The following is a 26,262-nucleotide window of genomic DNA, read 5'->3' as shown; positions in this document are numbered from 1 at the left end:
ATAGATGTCTGCTGCCAATTATCTATACTTTCCCATTTTCTTTATCCTCCTGTTTAATAAAGTGTAAACGTTTAAGGAAATGGAAAAAGCCCAGTTGAGTTCAATTGAACTCAATTATAGATTTGTCAGCCGTAAAGGAAGCAGTTGTTGTGGAGATGGAAGCAAATATAAACTCCAATGATAGAAAAATCAAATCTGACCCTTTGCATAAGGTCCTTCTGTTTAATTCTTGGGTGAGAATGAGACAGAAACTCCTGGGCTGCTGTTACTAATGGTGCTTTCTGCCGGTTGCACCTCCATGGACCAGTTTTCTTTCTTTGCTCTTGTACTCTTTTCCCCTTCCTGGAATCCCTTCTCCATGTTGACAAGCAGTATGAGGTGTGTGTGCTTAGTCGTGTCCGACTGTTTGCGACTCCATGGACTGTAACCCGCCAGGCTCCTCTGTCCATGGGATTTCCCAGGCAAGAATATTGGAGTGGGTTGCCATTTCTCCAAGGGATCTTCCCAACCCAGGGATCAAACCAGAGTCTCTTGCATCTCCTGCATTGGCGGGTGGGTTCCTTACCACTAGCACCAGCTGGGAAGCCCATGTTGGCTTAATCAACATAACCATTTGTAGTAAAACTTTTTACTGCACTATCATATAAGTTTGGGGAATACAGACTAAATACACCAAGGTTATTACAAGTAATTCTATCTCATTTAGTCGACTTATCTCTTTTCAGCTGAATTTGCTAATCAGGCCTATAGTCTGACATCAGGTTTCTTTTTTTGGCTCCTGTGTCTGGAGATGAAGTCAGGACTCTCTTAATTCTCTTGGTCACTGGACAGGTTAGAGCTTCCTGCCTGGCAAGACTCTCTACTAAACAGTTCTCAGAAACTCTGGTCTCCTTTCCCCACAATCCATCGATTGAGCTGGCCCCAATTTGTGAGCATGTGTCCGTGAGGACTCTCTCTCAGCTACTGTCCTTGGGTTTTTCATCTCTTGTGTGTCTGCCAGTTCATGTATTTATTCTGTTCTGGTCAGTTTTGCAGGCCTTCAATTTCAAACTACTCATCCTGTTTCATGGGTGACTGATAGATTTTTCAAAACTCCATCTATTTAGAGGAGATTTATAATAAAATGACAAACATGTCAGAATTTTCAGAAGTACAGATATTTCTGTAAAGAAAAGAAAAATAGAAATATACAGAAGTATACCTTGGCCATTGGGGTGAGCAAAAAAAAAAAATCAATTTCTAGTTCAACCTGTTAGCAATCCATTTTAAACCTATCCCTCGTGATCTATCCATACCACCCAGCAAAAATAATCACCAATGAGATGATGTTCACACTGAACTTCCTTAATGGGACAGAGATGAGCAGGACATCTGATTCTGGGACTTCAGCTCAGCTTCTCGGAAAACAGATTTCTTTAGAAATGAGCAATTCCAGCATGAGATGGGTGTTTGGACTGGGTGACTGTTAAGGTCCTTTCAGCTATGGGATTCCATGATTCTATGGATATAAATTGTTTTCTAGAAAGAAATTAACATGTCAAGTTATATTTGCACCCATTTATACAGAGTCACCAGACTTGACAGAAGTTTCAGTTGGTTTACCGACTTATTGGAAAAAAAAAAAAAAAACAGGTCTTGCAGGAACAGGGGTTGGACTGCTTCATGGAAAAACTTATCTGCAGCACTAGAAATGAAAAAGGAATTTAGAAGGCCTCTGTGTATGGTCCTCTCCCAGCCGCGCTTGTCTTCTCTTCTCCAGTCTGATGTTGGCTGTAAAGTTTATCAGGTATTTTCTCTCGGAGAGCTTGAGAATCCTTTCTGTGGCACCAGGGTTCCCAGCAGATGAATTTCAGGAGATGGAGGGAGAAAGGGCTATTGTTACTTAGATCCCCAAAATAAAATCTTAAGAAAAGTATTATCTTAGAGAGTACGTTTTCAAAACAACTTCTAAGGAGCAAGTAGGTAATGAGGAAATAATTTTGATATGCAATGAAAAACCCCATTTGTGGTTATAGTGACTGCATTTCTTATTAAATAATTCAAGGATATTAAAATGAAGTTCAAATAAAAGGAAAGCCTAAATACCAGGAAGAAAGACATCAGGCTAAAACTGGTGTTTAGCCTGCTGTCTTAAGCCTGACCTCAAAGCTTCCCATAGAAAATTATGAACTTCTGTATAGTTTTTAACCAAGAAAATGATGGCTCACTTTGTATTGTAGATGTGTATCTGAAATGTGATCGCACAATAGACTTTGATCAATTGAATCACCTTCTGTACATTTTAACACTTGATTATGTATCACATTTTCCTCTAATTATTCATTTGAGTGTAATCAGACAATAAGTTCTTTGGAAATGTTTTTGTATGTTGTATTCAGCACAGGCATATAGACAGGTTTCAAAAAACACTTAACAATTTGCATTTCAGAGATGCTTTGTATTAATTTTTGAGTGATTGTCAATTAGTCAGGACTGTACTGCCTCCACCCCCTCCCCACCCCACCCCTGCGGTGCTTGTTAACTACATGTAGTGCAGTGTACCAGGGGCTACTATTTAAAGGTCTTCTGCTCAACTGAATTCAATAGTCTATTCTGTCCTAGGGTTCCATATATGGAGGTTTCAATTTCCAAAAATCAGGGAAATGGTAGAGAAATACTGTGGGAGCAAGACCATGGACGTGAGTTACATAGGGTATAGCTCAGAAAGAAAAGCACATATTCCATTGTGCGTGGGAACAGAAAAAAAATGTGTTGGCCTGAGAAAGGAAATTGGATGACACAAAAGAAGCTACTAATATTAAAAATGTGATCTTTAATGAAGAAGTGTAGATGTGTCCTTGGATTTGTATCTTTGGACATCCTGAGTGTCTGTGATGACCCGGGTCATCATGGTACCATGTTGAGGTAGGGAGAATGGGGCCATGGAATAAACCCCCACCTCCTCTCCCCAGCTAAAGAGGATAGGGAGAGTTAGTCACTTGAGGAAAGCCAAGTCTCCACCCATCTGATAAAGTGCAGCAGGAATGAGAGCCCAATGGGATGGGGGTGGGGAGGTGGTGTGCCCATTTTAGTATCCATAAAAGGGCATTTTGGTGTTCTAGGTAGGGCAGTCGTGTGAAAAAGAGAGGGAAGGCTCCGGAGAAAAGTGCTTGGATCCCCAGAGCTCTGGCAGCCACTCCCCAGCTCTGGATTCTTGGGCAAAGTCATTTGACCTCACAAAGCCTCAGTTTCCTCATCAGTAAAATGAGCTGACACAGGACCTGTATCACAGTATTCTTTCAGACCAAGCAATGTGATCTGTAGGAGCATTTAGTGTAGTGTTACATAAAATAAGAAACACTAAAGAAAAATCACTTATTGTTTCAAAGCATTCTCCCGAGTTACATACTGTTCTTGAGATAATACCCTATTTTTCCAATTCCTAGTTTAAGCGCCCCCTCCACGAAAGCATAGCTACAGTTACTAATACGAACAGGATGTCCCCAGGGATGTGTTAATAGTTTCTCATGGGCCAGTAGAACTGCTTCCGTTAAGGACCACAACCCTCCATTTCTTTATGATTTGCTTCTGAGTCTGGCCCTCCCTTTCCCAGCCGAGGTATAGTAATGAATTCAGATAATTAACACCTCCTGCTGTCACTGGCTTTTGCTATTGTTTATGGTTTTCTGTCGTCTAATGACTATGTGTCTGGGACTCTCTTTTTAACAAACATTTAAAACCTGACAGATGACAGCTTTGAGGTTCTAATTGTTCATTAAAAATAGGATTCTCAACAGGTAGCTGTTAAAGACAGAAGGGAGACTGGCTTCTTAGGGGAGGTCAGTTGGGAACAGTGACACAGCTGGGAAAGCAGTGTAACAAGAGAAACAGCAAATGCCCGGTCGACACCAGCACTCTCTCAATCAAGGCAACTAAGAGGCATGAGTTTTGCAACCGACTGACAGAGCAGTGGCAGTGCCAAGACTCTGCTTCAATCTGCCTGCACCCTGTCCTGAAGCTGGGTGACCTTCTTGGAAGTGGGTGAATTGACCCGGCTATTTCTGGCAACAGTTCCGGTTCTCAGGCTCTTTATTCTAACAGTGCCACTTCTAAAGTAAGAAATATGCTGTCTGCCTGATACCAAGTCCTTGGGGCCAAACACATTCTTTCAGGGATGGAGGGCAAAGTCCTACATACATTGGACAACAAACTAAAATAGAAAGAAGTTAATATAATTTTTTCCTAGCTATTCTTGGGCAACTCACCTGGCTTAAAGCTGATGTACCATCTTTCCTTAGAATGAGGAAGGAGACACCTAAACAAATGCCGAACACATATTTGCATGCATATGTGTATATATTTAATCATTCCAGAAACTTCCCTTTTCCTTTTCTTTCTTTTACATTTATTGTATACTTTATTTCTATTATTATTACTTTGTGATATATAGTGAAGTAATTATACAATTCACCATAATGTAGAACAGTGGGAGCCCTGATTTTTCTGTAACTGGGTGGTCCCATCTGGGATGACGGGAGGCAGTGACCCCCTAAGTGTGTTGCGTATGTCCAGTCTGTTCTGTAATCTTGTTGTGAACCTGTACTCCTCTTACTTGCTATTATCTAATGTCAGAATTGGCTATAAAAAAGAAATGCTTATCTGTGAAGACATAGGAAACAGCCTAAGGAAAACTGTAGAAATTGTTTGTGCCTTCCGTACCATTATTTTCTTATTTATTTTGTTGTATTTTTGTTTACAGTATTAGAAAGTTTTCGCTTTTTACTTCTCCCCAGAGGTGCTCCAACAATTCCCACACCTCTGTATCTAGCCTTAGTGAACCTCTCACTCTGTGTGTCCAAATGAGACTCAAGAACCTCCAACTACACATCCGACTCTGTTTCCTTGAGTGTCCCCCCAACAAAACCTGCTACTGGTCCTGCCATCCTTTCTGTAATTTATGGCCTCCTCTCATCGTCTTGACTCATTTCACCCATCTCCCCCTTTCCGGTTCTATTCACTGGTCCATTCCTCCTGTCCTTGTTCAGTACGTGTGATGGAACTCAAATCTAACTTGGGGCTTCTTTTACTTAACACCTTCAGTGATTCTCTCTGCCCTTCAGAATGAACTTCAAAATTCCTGGTAAGAACTATAACCTCTTTCCCTGTCTAGCCTTTGCCTGTTTATCCAGTCTCTTTCCCACTGCACTGGCCTTGGCAGCCTTACGCTCCAGCCATGCAAATGTTCTCGCTGTCTTCAGAATCCAGCCTGTTCTTTCTTGCACTGGTGCTTTTGGACAATTCTCTGCTCTGCTCGGAATGCCCTTTTCATCTTGGCAAAAACTACAGAATCAACCAAGTTCCAGCGCCCTTGATAGCTTGTGGAAGATGCTCTCCCTAATTGTCCCCGTCTATTTTCAGTCTGTTCCCTCTTTGGGGGCCTCAGAGTAAACCCTGCATAATTCAATTTGGGGCTTTAACTGGCTGCTCATCCACCAGGCTGTGAGCTCTCCCTGGGGGTCAGGATTAGCAACTCGTCTGTTTCCATTACCTGTGGTGATACCTGGCTTCTAGTTAGAGTGCAATAAATGTTTCTGGACAGAAAGATATACATTAACCTGTTAACTTTAATCTCTTATAAAACCCATGAGAATGTTATTGAGTTTGCCTTCAAGGAGATCATGAACTTTCAGGAAAACATCCCTGGTTAAAGTAGGTAGCTACAGATCATCAGAGATAGGAAAAGATCTTAGCTGTTACCCTATTCAACCAGCAGTCTTTTTCAGATTCAACATTGTGGTTAAAAGATATAAAATTATTCCCCCAAACTTATCAGGGGCAGAGGGCATTAGAACCCATGGCAGTCCCAATACCTAGTTTGGGGGCCTTCTTTTCTGATGCCTCCATTGGAAGTGTCCAGAATAGGAATTATTTACAATACTCTTGTGTCATAGATTTAACCTGCCATGTGGGTGTGGTTAGTTCTACAGGTCAGACAGACTGCTAGTTTATATAAATAAATACTGAAACAAAAACTGTTGTACTTGACCCGTAGGCAGTAAATCATGTTGAAAGGTAGCAGCTAAAAATGTCAACGGTGGGGAATTCTCTGATGGTCTAGTGGTCAGGACTCTGCTTTCACTGCCAAGGGCCCAGTTCAATCCCTGGTTGGGGAACTAAAATCCCACACGTCACAGAGTGTGGCCAAAAAAAAAAAAAAAATTAAAATGTCAACAGTTTTGCTCATGAAGGGTGATGAACGTTACAGGAAAGGGGAAGAGGCAAGTATTCAGAAAGAGAATTTAAGCTTCATGAAAGTCATCACTGGAAGGACTGACACTGAAGCTGAAGCTCCAATCCTTTGGCCACGTGGTGCAAACAGCCAACTCATTGGAAAAGACCCTGATGCTGGCAAAGATTGAGGGCAGGAGGAGAAGGGAGTGACAGAAGATGAGATGGTTGGATGGCATCACTGACTCAATGGACATGAGTTTGAGCAAACTTTCGGAGATGGTGAAGGACAGGGAAGCCTGATGAACTGTAGTCCATAGGGTCACAAAGAGTTGGACATGACTCAGTGACTGAACAGCAACAAAATCAGATCATCAAACTTTGGGGCTGCCCATTTAAACAGTGTGAACTTCTCTGGTTTAAACTCTGTGGGTCCCTCATGTCCCAAGGGATTCTGTGTCATTCTCTGGAGTAGGTCAGTCTCCGGATGCCACTGGAAAGACTGCTTTCTCAGCATCCTGAGAGCCACACCCAGGTCCTCCCAGAAGATCAGGAATATGTGCAAAACAAAATGAAAGTCTTCTCTGTCAAACCTTAGAAAAGGAATTGAAACTAGAATTTGGGAGTGTGGATTTATTACTTTAAAAAATTAACTGAATATATACTGAGTGCTAAGCATAACCACCCTTATTCTCCACCTAAGGAAGTGAGGCTTGAAGAGGCGAATAATTAGCCTAGGGTCACAGATTCAGTGACAGAAAGCCTGGGACCCAGGCATCGTAAACATTTGGCTCTGTGGCTTCTTCATTCGGTGTGGCAAAAAGATTTGGAGCTTTTTACTGTGGTTGAATAAACTTGCTTATGCCAGGAGAAGTGGAACCCAACTCAATCATGGTGAGGGTTCTAGAATCCAAGGTGGAAGACTTGGTTCTAGTTCTGGCTGAGATTCATCATCGAGGAGTAAGTGTTTAGTGGGAGTGGTGGTGAGATTGGGGAGCAAATAAATGATTTATTGAATGTAGGTGCTGGTTATATGCTTGACATATAACTATAGAGCCTCTGAGACCCCCTACATCACACATGACAGAACTCTTAAAGCCTGAAACTGAGACTACGCAAGTCGACATGACTTGCTTGTTTGTTCCAGGAACCCTGCCCTCAGGAACAACAAGGCTGTAAACCAATAATAACTTCACACTTTGCTTCTTGCAGAGCAATTTATCTAAAGCAACAGGTGAACAGCCGGCTATCCAGACAATAGTTAGTCAAGACTTGTTTCAGTCTCCTTGCCCTGCTGTCTTCACTGTTTCTCTGATGCTCTGAACTCCACCCAATCTTAGTCAGCTCCACATTGGAAGACTGGCTATATGTTGCTTGAGTGAGTGTGTGCTCAGTCGCTCAGTCTTGTCTGACTCTTTGCTATCCCATGGACTGTAGCCCACCAGGCTCCTCTGTCCATGGGATTTTTCAGGCACGGATACTAGAGTGGGTTGCCGTTTCCTCCTCCAGGGGATCTTCCCAGCCCAGGGGTTGAACCTGCGTCTCCTGCATTGGCAAGCAGATTCTTTACCTGCTGAGCTACCAGGGAAGCCAAGTCACTTGAGACCAGATCCTAAAATCCTATAAATATTCATTTTGACTTTCTCTTCTGGGAAATTAAGATTTGTCAAGATGGCATTCCTCCATGTAGACCAGTAGGCCAGAATCTGGCAGAACCAGATTCAAAGCTGGATGTCTGCTCCCAAGGCCAGGTTACCACAAAAGCCTTAACTTCTTAGCACTATGCATGCTAAGTCACTTCAGTCATATCTCACTCTTTGCAACCCTATGGACTGTAGCCTACCAGGCTCCTTTGTCCATGGGATTCTCCAGGCAAGAGTACCAGAGTGGGTTGCTGTGCCCTCTTCCAGGGAATCTTCCTGACCCAGGGATGGAAACTGCGTCTCTTATTTCTCCTGCACTGGCCAGTGAATTCTTTACCACTAGCGCTAGCTGGGAAGCCCCCTTAGAATTGTGAGATGAGGGAATTGCATTGGCTCATGAAGACGAAGATTCTTCCTTGCTTGCTTCCAAAAATAAATTTGATAAAAATTTGATAAAAATAAATGACTATTTTTGAAGCTAGAATAAATTCTCTCCCTTTCGTCTTTTGTTGAAGAATCTTCCCCAGTCTTTACCTTATATGTATGTTTTTGTCTACAGAAATGAAATTGCAAGTAAAGGACCCTTTCAGATTTCTCTTTATTGTGGTAAAAGACACATACCATAAATTCACCATCTTAACCATTTGAAAGCTCAAAAATCAGTTATATTTAGCACATGTTGAAAGAGGTAATCATCATCACTCTTAAGTTCCAGAACATTTTCATCATCCCAAAGGAAACTACACATCCATTAAATGTTCTCTATGACCCCTCCTCCCAGCCTCTGGCATCCATCCATCTACATGCTGTCTTTATGGACTGGCTTATTCTGGACATTTCGTACAAATGGAATCATGGAATATATGGCGTTCGTGTCTGATTCTTTAAGTGAGCATGACGTTTTCAAGATGTATCTGATTCTATCTTTTGTAATGTTCACGGTATGTCTTTGACACTGAAGAGCAGCACAGGAACAAGTCAAACATGAGAATTACTATGACTGAGAGTTTTTCTCCTACTGGGAGAGGTGAAGCAGTGGTCCTCAAGGATAACAATGGGAAGGGAAATCCTCCACATCCCTTAGCCACTTGACCTAAGGATGGCTTTGCATCACTTTCCCTGGGCCCTGGGCTGAGCCTGATGGTGTGATTACGTGTAGGAAGGGCGGGGAGCCTGTCATCTGACTTGGCTGTGATCCTGTTGACCTGCCTGGCTTTTTCCTTGCATAGTCCTTGGGTGGACATGAAGATGGTGTGGCAAGCTAGTGGAAGATGCCTAGTAACAGGGTGAGATTTCAGCTAAGATCCACCTTGCCCTTAGAACAGCTTATGTTCAATTTCACCAGACTAGTTGGAAAGAGACTGCAGGGCAGTTTTTCTGTCCATGTCTGGCAGGAACCATTGCTTTCTTAATTTCTTGCAAAAAGAGAAATCCGTCTTTTCTATGTGATTGTGGAGTTCATGCACTCCTTCTGTGGATGTGCCTGGGTACTGGTGTTGGTGAGTCAGAGTCTTTGAGATGCTAAAATTGAGAAGGATGCTCTCGATGAACTGTTTGGCTAACTGCATAGAAAGAAGTGTTTACTGCAACGTATGCAGAATCCTCTCCTATGGGATGCCTAAAAACGTCAAAGAAAACAAATGGTGTGCCTAATACTGACAAATCTAAATCATGATCTGATGCCAGAGACCAATCCCTTTCTTCCATGACAGCTTCACACTTAGAAAATTTACGCCATATCCTATCCCAGTTAATGTCAAATTGAAAATTGATTCTTGATAAATTTATTAGTAGGAAAATTACATCTTTTCCTTAGGGGATTTCTTTTTCTTCTTCTCTGCCCTCTGAGTTATATATGATATGGGATATAAAAAACATAAAAAGAAAAGCCAAAAAATTGTCATCATGCTTCCTCTTTTCAACCTTTGCAATAAAGGGTCACAGGGAGTTCAAAACTATTTATCCTATAAATATTGCATAGAAAATCATAAGTTGAGATAAATATCATGGAAGCCACTAACACATATGACCACAGTCAATTTATGAGCAACTTAAAATACAGAGGCTCTCCAGGGTACTAAGACTGCTGTGAAATGATAAAACCTTAGCTTTCTTTTCAAATATGGCAAGCATCTAAGGCAGGGATTCTTATCTCAGGGTCGATAGATCCCTTGGAAAAGATTGTGACACTTATCCTGTGGGTGCATCTTTCTGGGGTGAAGATCATAACCTTTCCCCTTCTTTTTTTTTTCCTTTTGTAATCTTTAAGGGCTTGGTGAGCTAAGGATAAGATTCTTTGCTCTAAGAGGTGGTTGGATTACACTTATTTTAAAGTGATGCCAATCCTGAGATTCTCTGAAATTAGCCTTGTACTAATCAAGAATATTTTCATAGCTGATATGTTGCCTCTGACAAGCAGTGGGTTGGCTATGTAACATATTGGCTCTTGTTAATTGTTTCCAAAAATGTTGATCACCCGTCACTATCAAGACTTCCACCATTCTTAAAGTCTGGTAACAGGATATAACCTATTAGTTCAAATCTCCCTGTAATTGCCATTTTTTAAATACTTGTTTTTATTCAAATAACTGTGTTTATTCCTCATTGGACAGTATTTGCTAAATAATACTACTTGTAAATTAATTGATTTAACTTATTTGGTAGGTTTAAATGTTTCCTTGCCTTCCTAATGAGTAGATGACATTTTACAAAAGAATAGTTCATAATACAGGTTCACTCTTAGTAACCAAATCTAGAGAGCTCTGAAGATGGAGATTTTTCTGTAACTCACTTGAGAGTAAATGTGACCTGACTTGAACTCATTTGGCAGCAAGATCTGACCTGAAGTGGCATGAGACTATTTATAGTTATTATTTATCTACTCAGTATGAATAATCATACATTTCACTGCAGAGACATTCATGTTTGATAATGGAATGCTGACCTGCACCCTGCTTAGGACGTTCTGTAATATGTAGTCTATGCACCCTATTGTCTTCTTAGAAGCCCACAAATTCTGAATTCCAAAACACATCTGCCCCCATGGGACCCCAGGTAAAAGTCTGTGGACCTGGACCATATATTTTGCCTAAAAAATCTTCTATAAGTTTGTGTGTTGGTATCTGTGTGGTCACTCTTAAAAGAGGAACAAAGTACTCATCTCTCCAAACTGGACTGGCACACAGCAAGTTATTTCTGATCTTTGAGGAAGAACTTTAAAAAGCGCTTGTTCACCCTGTTTCTGCTAATACTTTGAGTGTATGTGGGAGAAACATGATACAGAGTAGCTGCTTCATTCTGAGGCCTGTGTGTCTGTCTTGCTCCATATTTACCTACTATGCCTAGTGCATAGTAGGTAAATATTTGTATTTGCAGTCTAATCAAATGACAATGTTTTATGGCATTGGTTGAAAACAGAAAGCCTAACAATATAATCATCTTCCATGCAAATTGCAAAGTTTGCATCTTCCATGCTCTAAAATTATAATCTAAAATGAGTTAGGTCGTGAATCTAATCCCTCAGTGCCATTGCAAAAAATCACCATTTTTCTCTCCTGGATTCAACTCTTAGACATCTGTTCAGAGTTCCAGGCTAAGATGACCTAAGAAAGCAGCATTTTCAGAGTCAAATGTAGCTAACAGGTTTCTACCATATGGATCAGGAACATGCATTTAGAGTTCAAATTCATCTAATATGCAAATCAGAGAGAGAAAGCTTGACTGGCTAGATGGACATACATCTAATGTATTTTAAGAAAGAGACCATATCATTGAGTGAAAGAGGAATAATGCTATCTTTGTTAGCAGGATTAAGAGAATCAAATACCTGGGCTCCCCTTGTGCAGTGTGTGTGGGAATGTAAATTGGTGCAACCTCTATGGGAAACAGTATGGAGGTATCACAGAAAACTGAAAACAGAAGTACCGCATGACTCAGCAATTCCGCTCCTCAGTGTACGTTTGAGTAAACAAAAACACTAATTTGAAAATATACCTGCATCTCAGTGTTCACAGCAGCATGATTTACAATAGCCAAGATACAGAAGCAACCTAAGTGTCCCTCAACAGATGAATCGATAAAGAGGTAGGCTATATATACATAATGGAATGTTCTTCAGCCAAAGAATAGAATGAAAACCTGTCATTTGCAGCAATGTGAATGGAGTTGGAGGGCATTATACTAAGTGAAATAAAACAGAGGAAGACATATTCTGCATAATATCTCCTGCATGTCGAATCTAAAAAAATACAACTGCCGAATACAACAAAAAAGAAGCAGACTAACACATATAGAGAGCAAACTAGTGGTTACCAGCGGGGAGGCAGAGCGGCACAAAGTACTGTGTGTAAGATGGGCTCCGGGATATATTTTACAATACAGGGAATATAGCTGATATTTTGTAATAACTGTGAATAGAAAGCAGCCCTTAAAAATTGTACTGAAATTTTTAAAATTGAATAAAACAACAACCCTGGGTTTCCATAATGTGAAGATGGAACCAGGAGCTTTTCTATGGGGAATATGCTTTAATTTCAGTGTTGTAGGGAAGCCAGCAAAATATTCTCCCCACTCCCACCCTCCATTAATCCCCAAAAATGGATGAGAGTGGAGATATGCTGTCCTTATAAAGAAACAGCTACATCAACAAGACTTGACGATGACCTGCTTACCTGTCCTAACTTCTATAAAGGAAGAAGGCATCTGCTGGGGCAAGGACGAGTGCAGTGGCTATTGGTGATAGAAAAAAGAGAGACAGGGAGTCAACTGTTGTCAGTGCCCATCCATGCCCTATCTAGGGGAGAAAAGAGAGTCGGTCTTAAAGCCAGCAGACTTCTGGTATTCCAGCACATGGTAGAAGTGAATGTATGGATAAACCTTAGCCAGATGCCCTTACTGTTAAGTTTTGCAACCAGGTTTCCTCGTTCTAACCCCATGCTTGCTAAGCAACCTTGTGATCCTAATTTTCTTCTCTGGGTATAGACAGAAGATCTGATCATGTTCAAGGGAGTGTAATAGGTTTATGACAGTTACAATAAACTGGCTCTCTGATGTTATCTATAATCTCAGGAGATGATTCAGAGAAATGCATTCTTACCAAATATGTCTCTGAGTGTTTAAGACTGAGGACCTGTAAATGCTGGAAGGTCATGACACCCCTGGGTGTGTTCCTCATATCTGACTCCACATTACTGCCCTCCCTACCCAATTTTTCAGGTGTATGTTACAAACATTAATCTGGGCCAGGTAATGAAAATGAAATGCTATTTAAAATGAACTCTACAGTGTTGAGCACACACACACATTAAAAACTGTATACCAGCAAAGTCCTAATGCATTGTCAAAAGACAAGAATCCATATAATTTCTCTCAAATCAGCTAAAGAGTCAACATGAACTCTTTCTTGTGTTAAAATAGGAAGATAATGATTATGAATCTGTTTCAGGTGGAAAAGACTTACATGAGATATGCAATCTTTGAGAGGGCTCTAATGTTTGTTTATTCCAAATACATTTTTAATAGATATATTGTTATTTCTTATAGGACAGGAATGCAGAAATAAAATTTAAGACTGAAATCTATAAATCAGTGAAACAGAATTTGATTATCTTAGCTATATTGACTGATGGGGTTCAGGAATAAAACTTGGGGTGGGGAAAGGGGCTTTTTCCTTGTAAAGCCTAGTAAGATAAATGGCTATAAATCTTTCAGTTAGCAAGGAAAAAAAAACATTTAAAATAGAATACAATATACAACAAATAAATCAAGTATTCTACACATTAACAACTGAACCGAGAGCTTAGAACATAGAGTCCTTATTTAACAATTTTAGTGAAATGCCTATTTTTAAAGAATAATTATGGACATTTTCATACAGGGTATACCGCCTTCACATTCACTGAATTTATGTTGCTGAAATACATTCCAGTAGTCTATGTGTGATTTCTACAAATAAATCCATTTCTTGGAAATATTTGGGAAATAATCTCATGGTGTCCTGTAACATTAGCAAAGAATGCCCCATATATGTTGCAATTTGAGGCTTAGCACCTTTCTTAGAGAAACTTATTTTTGTCTGATGGTGAAAATCTGAATTTCAATCTCAGTACCAAAGACCCTGTGCACTCAAGAATCTTCACAACTTCTGTTGGACATATTTTCTTTTTAGGAATGAAGAAGAATTCTTCCACTTTTGAGTGAGTCATTCTTTTATGTCAGTTCTACAAAATTGCACATAACTTTATAAATACTTTTAAAAGATATAGCTTTGTAAATATTTAATATTCTGATAATTTGAATTTCAATTGTAAATGTCAAGTATTCTGTTTTGGGGGTTTTACATTTTATTATACTTTGTTAAAAATGAAAAACTGTACATTTTTAGAATGTTTTCATGAGTAATTTTATTTAAAAAAATAAAAGTTTTTTTAAAAAATCTGAATTTCAAAGGAAATGGAGGGTTCCATCACATCTCACAGTGAACTGCTCTAGCAAAACCTGCTGACACTCTGTGCTTAGATTGCTGCAGAAGTCAGAGACCTTGGTTCTCTGCCTCCAGCTAAATCCAGTCAATGAAAATTCAGAGTTCATACCTTGTGCCTGGCAATGTATCAGGTATTAGAGAGTCAAAGATAAAAAGACGAGGCCTTTACCCTAAGGGAGCTTCCAGTCTTATTGGGAAAAGACATGTGGTTTGGTGACATGAAGAACAGATGGACTTAGGAGTCAGACACCTTGACTTGATCAAGACTGGTTACCTGTTTTCTCGAAAAAAATCACCTGAGCTCATATACCTTACCTCCAAAGGAGGGCAGAACCTTCTGGCTTTACCAGGCCCTCAGCCTTATGCTCTCAGAAACTTGCTTGGGGGACTTCCATGGTGGTCCAGTGGTTAAGGATCCACCTTCCAATGCAGAGAACATAGGTGTGGTCCCTGGTCAGGGACTAAGATTCCCACATGCCACGGGGCGACTAAACTCATGAGATATAAGGAAGAGTCTGTGTGCCACACAAAAGGAAAAAAAAAAAAAGAAATATGCTTGTTAAGGATGCATTTCTCTGAGTCAGCCCCTGGGGTTGATATATGAAAGCCAGAAACCCAATTTAATAATGAGCTCATGTTTACTATATGAGATTATATAAATATTAATCTTTTGATTTATAAAATATGGTTATTGAATTTATTTAACTCAAAATTATTTTGAAGTTTAAGATGTGAGAGTCAGCTGTCCTGCCTCTGATACCAAGTCAATCTCTCTCAGCTACTGCTTGTGTCATGACACTTGTTCATCAATCTGCAGGCTTCAGGGAAGTTTAGAGATCAACATTTTTGCATTAACATTCTGATCTGCTCTAGAATTACTTTTCCAATTTCATCTTCTATTTGCTTCATCAATGCATATACTGTCTGCAATTGGCTAGTCATTGTCTAAAGATTCATCTCAACTATCTACACCTCTGTGCTGCTGTTTAAGCAGTTTTCTTCCCCTTGTGGCTTCTTGTAGAATGGCTATTCACAACACTTAATCACCTTATCCAAGATCTACTACATCACCAAAATTCTAGTTTATGCCATCCTATCCATCAGAGTTTGGGGGAGGATGCTGCTGCTGTTAAGTCGCTTCAGTCGTGTCCGACTCTGTGCGACCCCATAGACGGCAGCCCACCGGGCTCCCCGTCCCTGGGATTCTCCAGGCAAGAACACTGGAGTGGGTTGCCATTTCCGTCTCCAATGCATGAAAGTGAAAAGTGAAAGTGAAATCGCTCAGTCGTGTCCAACCCTCAGCGACCCCATGGACTGCAGCCTTCCAGGCTCCTCCGTCCATGGGATTTTCCAGGCAAGAGTACTGGAGTGGGGGAGGATAGATGCATGTAAATGTATGGCTGGGTCACTTTGCTGTGTACCTGAAACCATCACAACTTTGTTAATTGGGTATACTCCAGTATAAAATAAAGAGTTTCAAATAAAGTGCCTGCTAGGATATACAAAATCAATTATACAGCTTGCATTGTTTGCACTCTCCAAGAGTCTCTGTTTCTTCCAGTCCTATGGAATTCCTGTAATCAAACCCCACTGGCCTGCAAAGTCAGATTCCTTGGGGGTCTCAGTCCCTTTGCAGGATCCCCAGGCTGGGAAGCCTGACACAAAGCTCAGAATCTTCACAACTGTGGGAGAACTTCTTTGGTATTACTGTTCTCCAGTTTGTGGGTCGCCCACTCGGCAGATACGGGATTTGATTTTATTATGTTTGCATCCCTCCAACCTAGACAGCATATTAAAAAGCAGAGACATTACTTTGTCAACAAAGGTCCGTCTAGTCAAGGCTATGGTTTTTCCTGTGGTCATGTATGGATGTGAGAGTTGGACTGTGAAGAAGACTGAGCACCAAAGAATTGATGCTTTTGAACTGTGGTGTTGGAGAAGACTCTTGAGAGTCCCTTGGACTGCAAGGAGATCCAACTAGTCCATCCTAAAGGAGATCAGTCCTGGGTGTTTATTGGAGGGACTGATGTTGAAGCTGAAACTCCAATCCTTTGGCCACCTGATGCGAAGAGCTGACTCATTTGAGAAGACCCTGATGCTGGGAAAGATTGAGGGCAGGAGGAGAAGGGGATGACAGAGGATGAGATGGTTGGATGGCATCACCAACTCGATGGACATGGGTTTGGGTGGACTCCAGCAGTTGGTGATGGATAGGGAGGCCTGGTGTGCTTCGGTTCATGGGGTCGCAAAGAGTCGGACACGACTGAGCGACTGAAACTGAACTGAACTGAACTGCGCCCCTCCTACCATCTTATTGCTGCTTCTTCTTTGTCTTTGGACACGGGGAATCTTTTTTTGGTGGGTTCCAGCATCCTCCTATCAATGGTTGTTCAATCAATTGCGATTTTGGTATTCTTGCAGGAGGAAAGGAGTGTGTGTCCTACTCCTCCATCTTGGACCTGAACTCTACAGCTTGCATTGTTTTCTACCAGATAGAGCTGGTCTAGAGCCCTTTTTTTGGCCACATGTCTGGCACGTAGCCACATCTGCCTCATTCTTTGTCACTTTTAACTTGTGAGTGTCTGATCCCCTTAGCCAGAGTGTGATTGCTCTGGGATTAGGCCCAGTGTTTTCAGGGGATGTACCCCATATAGCACAGTCACTGAGGACATAGTACCCTCAATCTTTTAGGAACAGGTAAACATATGAATCACAACTCAAAAACTAATCACAGGTATCCTTCAAATAGTTAAGTTGCCCAGGGGTCTTCTGAGCACCTCTATTGTGAAAAAAATTATTTCTCCATATAGGTATATTAACACTCCAAAAGTTTGAAGAGACTTGTAAATGTTTGCTGTTCGGGGAGGGAGTTATACTGGTTGCCTGGTTTGAGTAAAATTGATATTTTCCTGTGCTTGCAAGAATGCTTTTGCAGTACTATAAGGACTTACAATTTTCATATTGCCCTTTGTCACTCGGTACAGTATTTTTTCAGATCCTTGGAGTTTTGTGACCTGGTAATGTTGAAAAAAATTAGCAGCACAGTTACTGAAGGATGACATGTTGGTACCACCAGGTCTGGTGCTGCACTGAACACTGCCCTATGCTATAATTCATCCCAGTCTCCAGCCAGGAAAAATCCCTGTAACTGGGAAGTAATGGGATTCCCATTTGAACAACAGGAGGAATGAAAGGATTTGAAGTTGGTTATAATAGGAAATGGAATTAACACATAGAAAGCTGAGGGGGAGGGCCCTGTTGTTCATATGTATTAATATCATGGCGCTTCTGCTTAGTTGCTCAGCTGTGTCCAACTCTTTGCGACTCCATGGACTGTAGCCCACCAGGCTCCTCTCATAGGATCTCTGGGCAGAATACTGAAATGGGTAGCCATTCTCTTCTCCAGGGGATCTTCCTGACTCAGGAATCAAACCAGGGTCTCCTGCATTGAAGGCAGATTCTTTACCAGCTGAGTTACCAGGGAAGTCCCCAGGTCTTTATACTTCAAATTAAATCACATCAGTCTTGGTCTGCGCTGATCTCTAGGTATTCTTGAGTATGGGGGTGTTTGGGGTTTTTTTGGACCATATCTTTTATTTTTTGAAAAAGCTAATTTTTATTTTATATTGTAATATATTTGACTTACAATGTATTATTTTCAGGTGTACGGCAAAGTGATTCAGTTACACAAACACACACACACACATACACACATACACATACATATTTGCATTCTTTTTAGATTCTTTTCCCATATAGGTTATTGGAAAATACTGAGTAGAGTTCCCTGTGCTACACAGTAGGTCCTTGTTGATTATTTGTTTTATATATAGTATGGTGGTGTTTACCTATCAAGGTCCTTCCCATGCCAAAATTTCTTCAATTTATTTTACTTAGTTATGCCTTTTCTAAGGGGAAAAAAAAACCCCACACATTATTTCAAGATTGACCATAGAATCATTTAAGCACAAGAAATTCCTTATAAGAGCATCTTATTAAACCGTTACCTTGAATGGCTTTAGAAAAAAATCTCTGCAGTGCAGAAAATGTCATTGGGACATTAATGTTTACTGTTTAAAAGCATTTTTAACTAGGACCTCAAGATTGCAGGTGAGTTTCTATAGTTAGCATAACAGATATTTTAAGTCAGTAAGTTCCTGTAGGTTTGTCACTGTTTATTAAGTTGGGAACAGAGAAACTCAATGCTCTGCAAGTCACAAAAGAGGTAAACAAAAACACAGACTGCCATTGCTCTCAGCACTGTTCATCTCTGAATTGCTCTTCCAGGAAAAGGGGAACCATCTAGAGAGTTGCTTTTACCATTTACGACTCAATGCAAAATCGTAGAGTTGAGTAACTTTCCAAATTTACTTACTTTTCTCAAAGTGGCTGTGGGTTCAGAATCATTAAACAGCCACTTTTCCTTAGCATAGAGCAAACAAGTTTTCTAATCCGATGTTTGGGAAGATTATTTTATTCAGTTGTGGTTTTTGTGGACTTTTAAGTATAATAATAAGTGAAGGACTGTTTGTTGGGATGCATGGGGTATTATGTGTATTTTTGCTATTCTTAGTTGTTCTTTTCACTTAAAGAAAAACAGGGATTTTGTGGGTGGAGTTGCAGGGAAAGGGAAAAGAAGGTCAGGAGGAAGTATTAGTAATGATAGACTTTGCAAATCTATGAACTCCTTCTATCAGAGCATCTCAAAGGGATTTACAAACAAAGGTTAATAGTCAGGCTTTGTGGGAAGTGAACTTGAGCAGCAGGGAAACCAACTAACTTCCCCAAGGTCACTGGGCACAGCAGTAAATACAGAGGAGCCAGAACAGCCAGTCTTTAGACTGTCTGCTTGAACAAGTTTTCTGAGCTCCTCTGGTAGAAATTTACCCACAATTCCCTCAAATCAGCTAGCCTAATAATGATTAGGAAAACTAATCTACAAAATAATTGAAAGTGGAACAGCTCATGTTATCTTTTGCAATCAGGATGCCAAAAAACTGACAAGGTCATAAGTTAACCGAAAAATAGAGATAAACAGGAAAATAAAGTCTGTTAAGAAAGCCCCACATCCCAAATATTAAACTCAACATGAAGACTTTTTATAGGAAAGGTACAGACAAGAGTTTAAATTTTTTTCTACTCATAATTATGTGCAACTCTGAAATTCTCAAGAAGAAATCCAAACTTCAGACATTTAAAATGCATCACAGGTAAGTTCTATGTCATAAACAGGAAGAAAACAGTGTACTCTTGCTGATACTAATAAAAGCTATGAGCCAGGGAATGTTGAGCGAGAAGAAAACAACAATTCTAAGTATTGAGAGATGTTGAAAATCAAGAGTTTTAGGAAACCGTTCATGAGATTTTAATGCTTCTAGGAAGACAAATTTATCTAGAACTAAATGTTCTAGATGGTTCTAGCTCATTCAAGAGGAAATGAAGACATGCTCAAGAGACGGGCTGGTGAGTATGTGGTTGGTCCAAGACTGGAACTCTCTCAGGTACAGAAGACAGAGGTGCGTTCAGAATGAAGGCAACGTGAAAGTGAGACAAAGGTGTAAGGGGTGTAGACGGAGACTTTCCAGGTTTCCTTGGGTACTGCTAAGATGACTGCTGAGATCATGCTCTAATATTGCCAGAACAGTGTCAGCTTCTCCTTGCAGCAGCTGTTCTCCAGTCTATCGTTGGAGCAATTGCATTTGAAAGCTTATTAACTGCTCCATCAAATACCCAAGTCTTACTGATTCAGAAACCCTCTCCCTCCTCCCATGAAATGTTAAAAAGACTATTGGAAGGTAAATTAATCCACAAAGTATCTATTCATAGTATTAATACTTCTTTGATTACATTATATGGACTATTTAGTAGAGACTCTTTAAATGAGAGCAGGGTAGAAATTGGAATTTCAGGAGAGGTGTACTTCTTGAAAAGCAGTTTGATAGAATTTGCTTTAAAATAATTGCAATGTAGCAGTGCAATTTGGGACACATTCACAGACTATGAGATTCAAAAGCAGTATTCGAGATGGAAATTTAAATAATGTGGAGGGTGTGTGTGCAGGAGAAGAAAGCGAAATTAATTTAACTCCATTTGCTGATGTGACTGCAGCACAACTATTTTTAGGTATAATCCAAACAGTGCATATCTTCTCCGTTTTGATTAGTAGCAAATTGGCAGGGAGTCAAAAGAATTAGTATTTCTCAGCACATTATACCAGAAATGTACAAATAAAACTAAATTATCTGTGCCAATGTGTTTAATTTGAACTACAGCTAAGGTTAACATTTTTTTCCTTCCAGAGAACTAATAGATCCAGCTTTGTTAAAAAAAAAACAAAAAAAAACACACTTTTTTTTCAAGTCTTTCACAAATGATAGCAAAACTTAATAATTTTCGTTTTGACCATTGCTTAGAAGCTCTTGCTCAAAATTTGACTACTAATATCATCCTGAGGCTTTGAGTGCAGAATTTCCACCTGGCAATTTTACATATTGCCAGAGGAAGTCAGCACGTTCAACAAAATGCGAAATTAAAATAAGCTAGGAAAATGTGCTTAACAAGGAAAGGTTTCACAATAGCTGCTTAGAAGTTATTAATAATTCCAGTTCCAAAGAAAGCCTAGACTGAAAAAATAAGCTCTATTTGCAAAGTTTTATATTGGCAAGCTCACCAAAGGATGAAGCTATCTGCTATACTAAGTATACATTCCTACACTGGAGGGAGAATTTATAGAAGCTGGAATATCGTCATGTCATATCCGGAGAACTTTACAGTGTGCAACCAAAGCATAATCTCAAATGCAGCAAGTCAGTTAATCTTGGTCACATGTTCACTGTTTTAATTTTAAGGTTTATGCCTTCAGTACTGTTACACACAAACCTAGGGGGGTAAAGTTGATTTTTCTGCCTGCTCACTAACTCCCTCCTGTCACTTCTGTTGTGCATGGTCTCAACAGATTAAACAGGATGGACAGTTTTCTCTTCCAAATGCCATAGCTATGTGGATTGGCAGCCCAGGTTCCTACATTTCTACAAGTCAATGTCTTCTTCAAAACAACATTGGTTGATAGGTAGCTCAGTGGTAAAGAATCTGCCTGCCAGTGCAGGAGATATGGGTTCCATCCCTGGGTTGAGAAGATTCCCTGGAGAAGGAAATGGCAACTGACTCCAATATTCTTGCCTTGGGAGATCCCATGGACAGAGGAGCCTGGTGGGCTACAGTCTATGGGGTCGCAGAGTCAGACACGACTTAGCAACTAAACAACATATATAAACAACATATAAGTTGGCCCCAGAATTATAGTGGTTTCCTCTAACTCACTAAAGAGTTTAGATCTGTATACTAAACAGTTACTTATATATATATATCCATATATATATATATTTATATTTGTTATTAAAGTTTATAGGACTTTTGTGATTTTGAGACCTAGAGTTTGACAGATCTATATGTAAGTTTGGGGCTGGAAAAATTTATTTAAATGTAAAGACTTATCTAGACAAAACAGGAAAGTGAAGCATTACCTGGTATTTGAGTGTTTCTTCAGATGAAACCAGACATTGTCTATTAATCTTGTGTGATTTAAAATAAAGAGGAACAAAGTCCCTAACAAAATGTGACTTACATACTCTGGGGGAAGGGAGGATAGAAATGGACTGTATTTTGTTCCTTGGGGAAAGGATAAAAATTGATTTTTACATTCTCCAAAATACGATTCTTCAAGTATTTATCTTTCTATTTTAAAGCAAGTCTTGCCATCTCCTGCTCCGCTCCTCCCCCCCTTTTTTCCTCCTGAAGAAAGGGGTTAAACTTCATAGCAGCTTTTGTTGAAATGGCTACTGTTCATGCAACTTTCCACTGGTCTCTTAAAACATCGGCAACATTAACCTTTCTCAGAAGACTCCTCTCTCCTGGTCCTTAGAATATCTCATTACAGAAAAAGGATAATTGGTCTTGACTTTCCTTGGTAGAGAAGAGTTTGTTCATGTTTCATCTCGGTATAAGCCAGAACTTTGTACTCTTCACTTTGGTTTCCTTACTATACGATCATGAAAAGCTTGTTTAAAAATACAAAGAGAAATACTTGAAGTTATTTTGGAGAATGCAGAATTAATCACAAGATAGAATTTCACTATACTTTCCTTAGGAACTAATTTTAGGAAAACTATCCATTGAGGGTGTCATAACCTTGTTAGGAAAATTTAAAACTTCAGATTTACTTCTCCCAGTTACCTGCCCAGCCAGAATTTCCACTGAAATGGTCTATTTAATCACACAAGAGAAAAGTCTTTACTTCAAGGCTCTTTTATGAATTTTCACTTAACCAGTAAAGCATTTTGCGTTCTAAACAGTCCCTGGATACATGTGTACACCTCCAGGCTGCGATCTTCTGTTGGAAAACAAAAGCCAGCCGTGAATGCCACTTACCAAATTCCAAGCAGGCAGTGATGGTTCCACAGGCTGGTCTCCTTTCCTGCGTTGTCTGACGTTGCAGCTGAGCTACCTGACTCAATTTTTTTTTTTTTTAAGAAGATGCACAAACCCAAATGTTACTTCTTAAGTCAAGTGTGGCAGATGGGATCTTGAAAACACCTCCAAGTAGTCTAGAATATTCTGAAACCGGCTGTGAAAATGTAGGGCAAGTCTGCAGCTCTCAGTAGGTGCACGCCTTATTTGGTTTAGAGGCATTTTGCTATGCTCTTGAGTCATGAAAAGCTATTAAAAGAGCTCTATGGGAAATCCAGTCTATATTTCGAACAAAACAAACTGTCTTTTCCATTATCACTGACCCCCCTTACAGACACACAGTACATAATCTTTTTTTGTGCTTCACTGGTATTTATTGCACATGGACAAATTCCTCACATAGTAGTTAGTTGCACCAGAGTATAAATACTTGGTAAAGCACACAGAGGAAATAGTATTTACACACAAGTGCTAAATTTCACCAGCAGATTCACGTGTGCCTTTGGACATAAAAAAATAATAAAAAAAAATCCTTAAGATAATTTTTTATAATATGGATACAGTACCATGATAAAAGAGTATAAAAAGGTATTTTTCCAATAAATCGCTAGCTCAATAACATAACAGACAACAGAGATAGAGTCTGAATTTTATTTTAGTTTTTAAGATCTGCCCCACCCCACCCCCATTAAAAAATATTTAATTTCTTTTTGTGCAAATAACGTCTTCTGTGGACTTTACAGTTCCTAATACTGTGCAAAAAAATGCCACTTTGAATCACGGCTTTTTTGTTTTGATTTTTTGTTTATACCACATGTGCAGTAATCTGAATTGTTTCCTTTTTTCTTTTTCCTTTTTCTGTCCTGTCTTCAATGGACAGAGTCACATGTCACAAAGGCTCAGCGCCTGGTCCTTCCAACTAATATTGATACATAAATAAGCTGTTTAATATAAACAAGTCTTTCTATCTGGCTGTGCAATGTGCACAGTGTGAGTGAGGTAGGAACCCCTCAGCCTGACCACCGAGGAGGCGTTCAGGGACAGCCCGCTTGCCCTCCGAAAGGGAATCAAGGTGAGGCTTGTTCCAAGAAGAGCATAAAACTTCCTGAAACGCGATTTTTGCATCCATCCTTGCCCTCGGCTTTCGGAACAGGAGAAATCAGTCCTCAGAAATTAAAATGCAATTTCTCTGAAAAGCAAAAGGAAGCAACGTCCTGAGAAAGTGTCATTCTCTCTCCTCTCTCTCTGGCTGACCGCTCCTGTTCCCGGGAATGGGATGGAAGCGAAGTCGAGAGACTTTTATCTCCTAACGCTTCTCCCTTCCCTTCCCAGTCATCGCAGAAAGTGTTAAAAGCCACGTGGCGGGGTGGGGGCGGGGGGGAGGAGAGAATCTAAAGATGCATCACACGCACACACAGAAGAAGGCCGGGCCACAAACTGGAAAAAGAACCCCAAGAACCATCAGCAGGCCACTCTCCCACCCCTCCCCAAACTTCTCCCACCTTTCCCCAAACTTTCCTTTCTGTGCGACGGTCCGTGGCTTTCCTATTTGCCCTTGGATGATGCAGACGAGGTTCGCGGGATTCGAGTTCACCTGCTTTCGGTCTCGAGTAAACACAGACCTCTTTCCCGGGGAAGCGGTTCAGGGCTCCCGGGTTCTCTTGCTCCTGGAGCGCACAGCCCACGCCCTGACTCGGGAAGCCGGGGAAGGCGGGGAGGGGCGCCCGGCCCTACACCTTGGATTCCGAGGCGCAGCCCGCGCGGCTTGGCTCGTCCGGGCTCGAGTCGCTGTTCGCCGCCGCCCCGCCGTTGTAGCCAGCCCAGGGCTCCAGCAGACGCACGGGCGGCGCGGCCCCGACGTCGTCTTCGTCGTCGTCGTCGTCGTCGTCCGAGGCGGCCCCGGGAGACGGCGACGGCCGGGCCACCGCCAGGCAGCCCAAGGCGCGCGGCGGGTCCCCGGCGGCCGCGTGGCTCCCACAGGCGGCCCGGCGCGCGCAGCAGAGCAGGCGCTGGAAGGCCTTGCGGAAGTCGGGGCTGCGGCAGTAGATGATGGGGTTGAAGGCCGAGTTGGCGTAGCCCAACCAGTTGAAGAAGACGAAGAGGCGGTCGGGCACCAGGTCGCGGTGGAAGGCCTTCACCACGTTGGCTAGGAAGAAAGGCAGCCAGCAGAGCGTGAACACGCCCATGATGATGCCCAGCGTCTTGAGTGCCTTCTGCTCGCGCAGGGCCACGAGGCGCGAGGGCCGCCGCTTGTTGGCGCGCCCGTTGGCCACCGTGGCGGCAGGGAGCGGGGGCCCGGGCGAGGGCGCGGGCGAGGGCAGCCGCGCGGGGCCGCTGAGGAAGCGGCGCTCGCAGCTGTCGATCTTCTTCACCTGCTTCTGGGCCTCGCGGAACACCCGCAGGTACACGAAGGCCATGATGCACAGGGGCACGTAGAAGGAGACGACGGAAGAGGTGATCGCGTAGCCCTCGTTGATGATGAAGTCGCAGCACTCGGGGTCGTTGTAGCATCCGCTCGCCTTGGCGTCCTTGTCCCGCCACCACTGCATGAAGATGGGCAGGAAGGACACCAGCGCCGAGATGGCCCACACGGTGCACACGAGGGCCCGCGCCCGCGCGCGGGTCAGCAGGCTCTGGTAGCGGAAGGGCGACGTGATGGCGAGGTAGCGGTCCAGGGCGATGACACACAGGGTCTCAATGCTGGCCGTCACGCACAGTACGTCCACCGAGGTCCAGAGCTCGCAGAAGAAGGAGCCATACTCCCAGCGGCCCCACACCACGATGGTGGCTCCAAACGGCACTACCAGCAGACCCATGACCAGATCTGCGCTGGCCAGCGACATGATGAAGAGGTTGGTGAGCGTCTGCAGCCGCGGTGTCTTGGCGATGGCCACGATCACCAGCACGTTGCCCACCACGATGAGTAGCACGATGAATGCCATCAGCAGGCCCATGCCGGCCGTCCACTGCTGCGACGGCAGTGGGGGTCCCTCGCTGGCCGAGGTCAGCAGCGAGGCGGGCGGCGACGCGGGAACTAGCAGCCGCGCCGCCGTGGCCGCGCCGTCGGGGACCGGCGCGGCCGATGACAGGTTGCAGGGCTCGGAGGCGCCCAGGGCGAGCGCCCCCGCGCCCATGCCGAGCTGCGGAGGCCTGGGGAGAGGGGTGTGGCGGAGTTGGGCCGCGATTGGGGAACCCCCCCAGAGGCCCAAGCGGCGGGGCGCGCGGAGGGAGGTCGCGGCCAGGTCAGGGCAGCCGCGGCGCGGGGCCGGAGGCATGGGCGCCGGGCGCCTTCCCCGCCGGAGCCGTGCGCTGTCGCCGCCGCCGCCGCCGCCGCTGCTGCTGGAGCCGCTGTCGCTGCTGGAACAGCTGCCGGGACCTCAGCATGTTTCTGAGCTCGCGGAGCCCGCAGCCCCGGCACCCAGCACCCACCCCACCCGGCTCCCACTCCCCCGAGCCAACCCCCGG

At 42.4% G+C, this 26,262-nt stretch overlaps 1 protein-coding gene across 2 annotated transcripts; it reads right to left on the bottom strand.

The window, feature by feature from the left end:
- Nucleotides 1–716: 716 nt before the first annotated feature.
- Nucleotides 717–26,186, bottom strand: ADRB1 (adrenoceptor beta 1). 2 transcript variants are annotated; one of them, XM_059881714.1, is made up of 2 exons: nt 22,759–26,186; nt 717–1,818 (listed from the first exon to the last, which is right to left on the bottom strand). In XM_059881714.1, the coding sequence occupies exon 1, from the start codon at nt 26,070–26,072 to the stop codon at nt 24,528–24,530; it is 1,545 nt and encodes a 514-aa protein (XP_059737697.1). In that variant the 5' UTR covers nt 26,073–26,186; the 3' UTR covers nt 717–1,818; nt 22,759–24,527.
- Between the last annotated feature and the right edge of the window lie 76 nt (nt 26,187–26,262).

The sequence above is a fragment of the Bos taurus genome, chromosome 26, assembly GCF_002263795.3.
Source record: "Bos taurus isolate L1 Dominette 01449 registration number 42190680 breed Hereford chromosome 26, ARS-UCD2.0, whole genome shotgun sequence".
NCBI classification, from domain to species: Eukaryota; Metazoa; Chordata; class Mammalia; order Artiodactyla; family Bovidae; genus Bos; species Bos taurus.
The sequence above is the reverse complement of the archived record's forward strand: the minus strand, read 5'-3'. Positions and strand labels throughout refer to the sequence as shown.